Raw genomic sequence first — 8,780 nt, 5'->3', positions numbered from 1 at the left:
CATCTACTTGTCATTACGGACACAATAAAGGAGATCGAACGCATTAAAATACAAAGATACTGATGAATGAATTGTAATTACTTTAAATCACGAATATAAAAGACTATGCCTTCTCGGCTAAGAATCGGCTCGGCTGAATATTTGTACTGATCCTTCAACGAATCTGGCGCAGTCCTTTATAACTCGTGTCTTGAAATTACCATTCAGCTTCGGACGGTTGTGCACATATAGGAGACACTGCTGTTCTCTTCAAATACGTTATTTGACTGTTATAAAACGAGCTCTCTATTACTATTAATTTTGAATTGCTTACTGCCTATGTATGAAAATCCCCCAAAATAAAAATATTCATTAAATTTTCCGTTCAAATGAGGACTCCCATAAAGGAATTGTTTATCTCCTGATAATGAAGAGTTCCTATAGTCTGTTTTCTTTATTAGTGATACTGTATATAGTAACTGTCCATACCTACTGTATATCAATAATAAACCAAAACAGATTGGATCGAGTAAACCGAGGGATCCGTAGTCAAAATCAAAATGTTTGCAAAGAACGGCCTAATAATTGGTATGAAACAAGTCAGACAGCATTCGAGGTAATGACAGGTTGTATCGGCAAATAAGATCATTATAACGATCATGGAATTTGCGAAATGCTGACTTTAAACGATACTTTTCAGAAACCTGTTTAACATCAAATAATTTTCAGTAGCTTTTCTCGGTTTAAAAATTGATCATATGCAGGGTATGCTCTCGTGTACCGAATCAGGTGAAAGACGCAAGTGATAATGGAATATTGCAACATAAATATAAGAAGTTGACGATGGAGAAGCTGAAATGTCAATCCTGTTGTCATAAAGTTTAGTTGTTAGTTTGTTGTTTACGTCTATGTTCAATAAGATACATGTACCCAAATATGAAACGGATATCGAAGACTTTGTGGTATCTTTTAGTTCGAATTCACTGGGATATATCGAATCGACATGAATCAATGAAAGTGAATATGGCTATTAGATAAAACGTAGTCGATGTATCTAATTATCGAACTGAAGGGCACTGCAAATATTTTTTCTTCCCTCGGGGATTCGGGTTAGAATAGGTCATCAGTACCCCCTTGTTTGTCGTAAGAGGCAACTAGATGGGGCGGTCCTTCGCATGAAACCGCAAAAATCAAGGTACCGTATCACAGCAGGTGTGGCGCAATAAAGATTCCTCCCTGCTCAATGGTCATAACGCCGAGCATAGGCCTAAAATTTCCAGCCCTTCAATGGCAGTGGTAACATCTCCTTCTATCTAATCAAAATCAGATCTTCTCTAACCTTTACACTGGAGAAGAATCTGACAGCATTGCATTTGAGGTCATGTTATTGACCCCGGTCACATAAATAATTCAATAAATATTCGACTTATAACAATAGCTTGACAAAGAATCAAGGACCAATTAGCAATCGTTTTACTGAAGCATATTCGGATTCTAAGTTCACAAAAATGGCGTAGATATATCAGCGTTAAAGGAAGATCTTAGATATTCTGAAGTAAGTATTCGGTATGTACTCTGAAGTTGAAATAAAAAATATGCTGGAGTTCCTCAATGACAATATCTTCGTGGTCTTTGGTGATCAGGTCTTCCAACACTATGTTGGAATCCCCATGGACACGAATTGTGCTCCTTTGTTAGCTGACCTGTTTTTATTTTCATATGAAGCAGAATTTATTCAAAAACTTCTACGTGAGAAGAAAAAAATTCTTGCTGTGGCCTTCAATTCGACATTTAGATATATCGATATATAGGTCATGTTATTCTTTCTTTCACACTTGACCAATCAATTGACGGCTTTCACTATCATGAAAGTGTTACTGTTATATCGGAACATACTTGGTATTTATCATACTCATATTAATAATTACCGAGAAGCACGGGAGAATAATCAAAGAAGATGACGGCGGCCATGAGCGATGTTAGAACGCCACAGAATATATATATATATATATATATATATATTAACGATAATGGATGTATAATATGACAGGTGAAGATAAGGAACAGGGATCAATCTCATAACTCCTATAAGCTATACAAAATAGAGAGTTAGGCAAAGTAAGCATTCCCTGTCGACCGGTCACACCTGCCGTGAGCCCTTTATCTTGATCAAATTTCAAAATACATGTACACACATTTATGAAATTAATCAGATATACAGGTACATTAGATACGGTCTTCTTCTCTGAGTTCATGGTCTTCTCTTCTGAAAACACGATACGCCCCTCCCAATCTCGACCAGCCCAGAGGGCGCTCTCAAGTTCGTATTTCGTAATAGACCTTGAGAGCGCCCTCTGGTCGAGATTGCCCCCCCCCCCCCCCCCCCGTCTCAGGAACTAATAACGTAACAAAACGTGGTCAATACACAACGACAATCGACAGTTTGATTGGTAGATACAGGTACCGTTTAACTATTGTTGACAGTATAGTTTTTTGTTACATGTTTACGACAATCTAGTTTTAAATTTGAATTTTGGTGCTGTTGTATAATTAGTTGTATACATGTATAGCTATGAATTAATGACCTTCAATATATAACAAAACAAAATTAATAGTGCATGTAGTTGAGGTAATCTCAGCTTGATATTTGGACTGACGCCTTCACCGAATCCCGGAGCAGTCCTTCATAATTCATGTCTGGAAATTTACATTCAGCTTCGGTCGGTTTTAGCAATTAATTAATTTCTGTAGAAACGAGGGGGTTATCTCAATTCGGTCCGAAAAAAAAAAAATCAGCGATTAATGTGCAAGTAGGTGATATTGCCGCTTGATTTCACTATCAAATCAACTCTGTATCACTTTTAATGGTGACGTCTCCATTCTCGAGAGGGGCGTTAAACAATATACAACCAACTTACCGTCTAGGAATGTAAATTCCATAATAAAACTTATCACTATTTTCCAATCAAATGATGAAATTCATGGCACAATATTTCATATCCCGAAATTGAAAAGTTCCTGTAGTCTGGTTTTTAGCTCACCTGAGCTAAAAGCTCAAGTGAACTTTTCTGATCACCCGTAGTCCGGCGTCCGTCCGTCTGTAAACTTTTAACATTTTTGACTTCTTCTCAAAAACCACTGGGTTAATTTCAACCAAAGTTGGCACAAAGCATCCTTAGGTAAAGAGAATTCAAAATTGTTAAAATAAAGGACCAGACCACCTTCCAAGGGGAGATAATCAAGAAAAGGTAAAAACAGAGTAGGGTCATTAAAAAATCTTCTCAAGAACCACTGGGCCAGAAAAGATGAAATTTATAGATAAACGTTATTAGGTAGTGCAGATTCTAAATTGTTAAAATCATGGCCCCCGGGGGTTGGATGGGGCCACAATAGGAGATCAAAGTTTTACATACAAATACATACATGTAGGAACAATCTTTAAAAATCTTCTCAAGAACCACTGGGCCAGAAAAGCTGAGATTTATATGAAAGCTTCCTGATTTAGTGCAAATTCAAGTTTGTTAAAATCATGCCCCCCGGGGATAGGATGGGGCCACAATAGGGGATCAAAGTTTTACATACAAATATATAGGGACAATCTTTAAAAATCTTCTTCTCAAGAACCACTGAGCCAGAAAAGCTGATATTTATTTGAAAGTTTTCTGATATAGTGTAGATTCAAGTTTGTTAAAATCATGCCCCCCGGGGGTAGGATGGGGCCACAATAGGGGATCAAAGTTTTACATACAAATATATAGGGACAATCTTTAAAAATCTTCTTCTCAAGAACCACTGAGCCAGAAAAGCTGATATTTATTTGAAAGTTTCCTGATATAGTGCAGATTCAAGTTTGTTAAAATCATGGCCCCCGGGGGTAGGATGGGGCCACAAGGGGGATCAAAGTTTTACATACAAATATATAGGAAAAATCTTTAAAAATCTTCTCAAGAACCACTGGGCCAGAAAAGCTGAGATTTATATGAAAGCTTTTTGATATAGTGCAGATTCAGATTTGTTAAATGCATGGTCCCCGGGGGTCGGATGGGGCCACAATAGGGGATCAAAGTTTTACATACAAATATATAGGGAAAATCTTTAAAAATCTTCTTCTCAAGAACCACTGAGTCAGTAAAGCTGATATTTACATGAAGGCTTTCTGACATAATGTAGATTCAAGTTTGCTAAAATGATGGCCTCCGGGGGTCGGATGGGGCCACAATATGGGATAAAAGTTTTACATACAAATATATAGAGAAAATCTTTAAAAATCTTCTTCTCAAGAACCACTGAGCTAGAAAAGCTGATATTTACATGAAAGCTTCCTAACATAGTACAGAGTTAAGTTTGTTCAAATCATGGTCCCTTGGGGTAGGATGGGGCCACAATAGGGGATCAAAGTTTTACATACAAATATATAAGAAAAATCTTTAAAAATCTTCTTCTCAAGAACCATTGGGCCAAAGAAGTTCACATTTACATGAAAGCTTTCTGACATAGTGTAGATTCAAGTTTGCAAAAATCATGGCCTCCAGGGATAGGTTGGGGCCATAATAGGGACTAGGGTTTTACATGCAAATATATATGGAAAGTCTTCTGATATGGACCAAGGTGACTCAGGTGAGCGATGTGGCCCATGGGCCTCTTGTTTGTTTGTTTTTGGGTTGTTTTTTTGTTTTGAATTAGCGATTTACAAGTAGGTGTGTGGGTATACTATATATTAGTAATTTAATAAAACAGACTAAAAGAACTCTTCAATTTCAGGAGATAAAATATTGCGCCATGGATGTCATCATTTGAACAGAAAATCTAGTGGTAGTTTTTATTATGGAGGTTACATACCGGTAAGTAAGTGATTAATAGTTAACTAGCTTATCTGAAGCAGAGATTAGTAGTTGAGAGTATACTAACAACCCCCCCCCCCCCCCCCCGAAAACCATTTTCACACCTAGGTTGGGCTTCGGTTGACAAGGGATTTCTCAGGTTTATCGATTGATTGATTGTATATTGTTTAACGTCCCTCTCAAGTTGAAAAACCCAGTTCAATATTGCTCTCAACTATATGCACAATGCATTTACTCCACGACCGTGAAGCTTGTTTCACTACTTTCTGTAATGTCAGTCTTTTCACGTTTTCTTTGGTGTTCTTCACACAGTTCTTGCTCCTGTCCAGGAGAGGAACATACACCTTCTTCTTCATATCTCTCCCGGTTAATAGCTTGTTCCAGAAGCACTTCCGACGGTATCTTCAGAAAGCGACTGTTTCCCTTGTGGATGGGGTTAGAGCCCAGAATATCAGGAGCCACGAGCAAGTGTTTGTCTTGTTTTCTGTGCATAGGCCTTTGAAGCCATGTTTTCCCACGGAATGGACCCTCCAGCACCATAGTCTCTTCCTTTTCCGTATCGGTGATGGTAATGGCGGGCACAGACACGTTTACGACTTTTTCGTAGATTTTAGAAACCGTGTACCACGTGGCGTTGATTATTGATGTTACTAGGGCACCTATAGTAACAGTAAATTCGTTTTCGTGAACGCTTGTTTCTGAAACTGCCATTGTGATAATACCCACTGCTGTCAAGAAAACTGGAAAAAAAAATGTAAATGGAAAGGCACACTCGTTTAGCTATTCATTTTCGATTCAGTAAAAAGATTATAAGACTCTCTTATGAGTAGCCATGAAATATAAGGTGATTCCACCCGAGGGTTGCAAAAAAGCTGTGAAACCCGAGGCTTTGCCGAGGGTTTTACAGCTTTTTTGCAACCCCGAGGGTGGAATCACCTTAATATTTCATGGCAACTCATAAGAGAGTATTTTTCTCTCATATTTCTAGAGTTTTCCGTTTTCCTTGTGCCCAGCGACGCCATTTTGAGAATTTTCCAATTAATTAATATTTCGCTGTACATTAAAAATAACACCAGAATCGAATTCTACGACCTTCATTTTGGCAACTACGTTGCCGACAAAAAATCAGCCGACGAGTGTATGTGAATTGTATTAGAGTTATTCCTCTTTGAATAAATCAATAATCAGGGTGATGCGTGACGTAACTCGACAGTCCATCAGCGCGAAACATTTTGACAGACCTAATCAGAATATGAATCCACAACTGCACGGTGTTTTTTTTCTTAGAGGAGCATTGATATTGATATTAATTGTTCAGTTATTTAATGACGAGTGTGTGAAGAGAGATTCCAAGTGGTTTTTGTTGGTGAATATGGGCATGGCTAGACTTTCGTTTTCCACGCGTGCAAGGACTCGAGTCTCATGGACATTGAAGGCACTTATTTCACCTGAGACACGGACAGTAGACGTTGACAGAGTGAATGTGGAGGTAGCCTAGAACTAATAGACCGTGTGGGCTGGGTTTCTGTGAACTGGCATAATGCACCGGATGACATCTAGGTGTATGAGGAATTTGTGACTGTTGTTGAGTGTGCAGTAATTGTTCAAGGAATGTGTAATTTTGTGTCTGGACATTATCAGGGACATTACAATCTGTCATTTTTTTTGTACAAGAGCTTTGCAGACGCTAGTGTTTGTCAATCGAGGCGAGGTAAGTTACAAGCTAGTTGTGTATTGATTATGACGTCACGGGATATGTAAGATAAACGTCACGTGATATGAAAGATAGAAATATCTTACATACCTTTCTTTCATAGAATATCTGTATCTTACATATGTAGATATGAGAGAAATATACATCCTTTTCTATCTAGTTTCATTTATTGAAAAATTGCAACTGACTCTAAAGTAACGTTCTAGCAAATCTTTTGACCTCCGATTACCATAGTGCGATAAAAAAAAGTTCATAAACTAAAGCCATGAAATTAAAGAAACTCGGTCATAATTGTATTTAAAATTTATTCTGAATCAATAGACGGGAGTTGGACCGATGTCATATAATTATCATAAAGTTCTCTTACTCTCTACTCGGGGTATAATGCATATGATTTATGAAGTGAATAGGTTATCAGTGGCGGATCTAATATTGGGTGGGGTGGTGCTGTTGTTGTTACGGGGGTTGCCCCTTTGATTGGCGATTTTTAACAAAACTGGTCAGGTTTTTTGTGTGCCATTGTTAGGGTCCCCCTCCCCTATTGGGAGGTGAGGGCGTAAAAGGTACACAATTTTTCCGTAAAAAATTATGTAGATCCCCCACTGGTCATTATTTTTTTTATCATTTACCTACATCCCAAATTTAGTGAAAAATAACATACAAAGTACGACGCTGGGTAACCACCAATCGTAATAGGTCACCCGAGTGACGCAGGTGACCTAAAAAGGATATTTTACAGTATAGTTTACTAGCCGACTCCAAGGTTTCATCTGATTAGGTTCACCCAAGTTTGTTCATGCCTATCCCCCTCTTGGGTTGGGGTAAAGGGGGCGAAATTTGACACCGAAACGTACGGGAGTACACCATATGGCATAGGCGTAGCTTGGGTTCGAATATTACCGAGGCAGGGGGTCCCAGAAGCTATCGACATTTTAACAACGTAAAAGGTGTTTTTTTTGTTTTTTTTTTACCGAGGCAGCTGCCTCGGTTGCCTCAATGGAAGCTACGCCACTGTTGTTATATTGTGTTTGATGACGAAAACAAAACCTGAATTCATTCCATTATGGACTGTTCATTTTCAAACATAGGAAATTTACACTCAATGTCATTTAAATTCTTTGGGCAAGGGTGGGGCCATAAAAAGAGTCAAAAATTAATTCTTCAACTCAGCAAGGTGAGCAGGCAATGGCTGCAAGTTTAACCAATTTAACAAGGAAGACTATTCATTTTGAATAAGAACAATTTAGCATAGTTTTATTGAGAAAAGTTACATTAATTTTAATTTGGCCCATGGATCATTGAGGATTTTAATTGGAAAGTAGTACTATTAATTTATCTCTATTGAATTCAGGTTTTGTTTTCGTCATCAAACACAATATAGCAACCGTTTAATTTAATTTAAACATATTAGCTATTCTACTTTTGTTTCAATATAAATTGCGGATCACGCGTTGAATAATACCAACTTACATCCTCCGAAATGAAGAAGGAGCTGCAATTTGTGCCATTCATCCATACACTCATAAACAACGCCTGTTGGAAAGTCTTTTATCAACAAAATGATCTCCATTACTATCCCCATGCCAAAGGCTGATATGATTATTTCGAAAGCATAGTCTGAAACAAACACAATCTCTAGTTTCAGGATCTACCCAGTAATTTCGGTTGTCATTTTTTTTTCAACATGTTATCATACAAGGTAAACTCAAGCATACCGTGAGCGAAGTTATTTTGATTGGTTATTTGGCGGTTGGTAAGAATGACAATCTCCAGAGACAAACAGTAGACAGTGAAAGCTTCCATTATGATTCTGAAATTTCGCCTGGATTCTACCGTGGTGGTGACGTAGAAGCGGGTAAAACGGTGTTTCGGCGGTTCGTGTTCCATAATGTGTGCGATAGTGGGGGAAAAAATATGTGTCAACACCAGCCACCGGTCGCACATCCGGTTTACACTTGTCAAAGGAAACGGGAGTTCGTGAAATATCATTTTTTTTTTATCTGTTGTAATACGGGTATTAATATAAACAATTTCATTTGTCTGTGACGATCTGAAAACCCTGTTTAAACATGCATGTTAATCTTATTTTCTAGTCAGTATGATCACATATAGCGTTTTCAAAAAGATAAAAGATGCATGTCATCATAAATAAGTAAATATCTGAAACTTTATAAAATACATAATCAGAATTGAAAACACAAAATAAAAACAAGCTGTTATACTATGCTCTGCATCTTTTATGATTA

The 8,780-nt window shown here is 37.7% G+C and overlaps 1 protein-coding gene across 1 annotated transcript; it reads right to left on the bottom strand.

Moving 5' to 3' along the window:
* Positions 1–4,930: 4,930 nt before the first annotated feature.
* On the bottom strand, positions 4,931–8,668 carry LOC125671968 (uncharacterized). The gene is made up of 3 exons (XM_048908042.2): positions 8,250–8,668; positions 8,005–8,151; positions 4,931–5,560 (listed from the first exon to the last, which is right to left on the bottom strand). The coding sequence occupies exons 1-3, from the start codon at positions 8,521–8,523 to the stop codon at positions 5,052–5,054; spliced, it is 930 nt and encodes a 309-aa protein (XP_048763999.1). The 5' UTR covers positions 8,524–8,668; the 3' UTR covers positions 4,931–5,051.
* Positions 8,669–8,780: the final 112 nt, after the last annotated feature.

This window comes from Ostrea edulis, chromosome 1, assembly GCF_947568905.1.
Source record: "Ostrea edulis chromosome 1, xbOstEdul1.1, whole genome shotgun sequence".
NCBI lineage: Eukaryota > Metazoa > Mollusca > Bivalvia > Ostreida > Ostreidae > Ostrea > Ostrea edulis.
The sequence above is the reverse complement of the archived record's forward strand: the minus strand, read 5'-3'. Positions and strand labels throughout refer to the sequence as shown.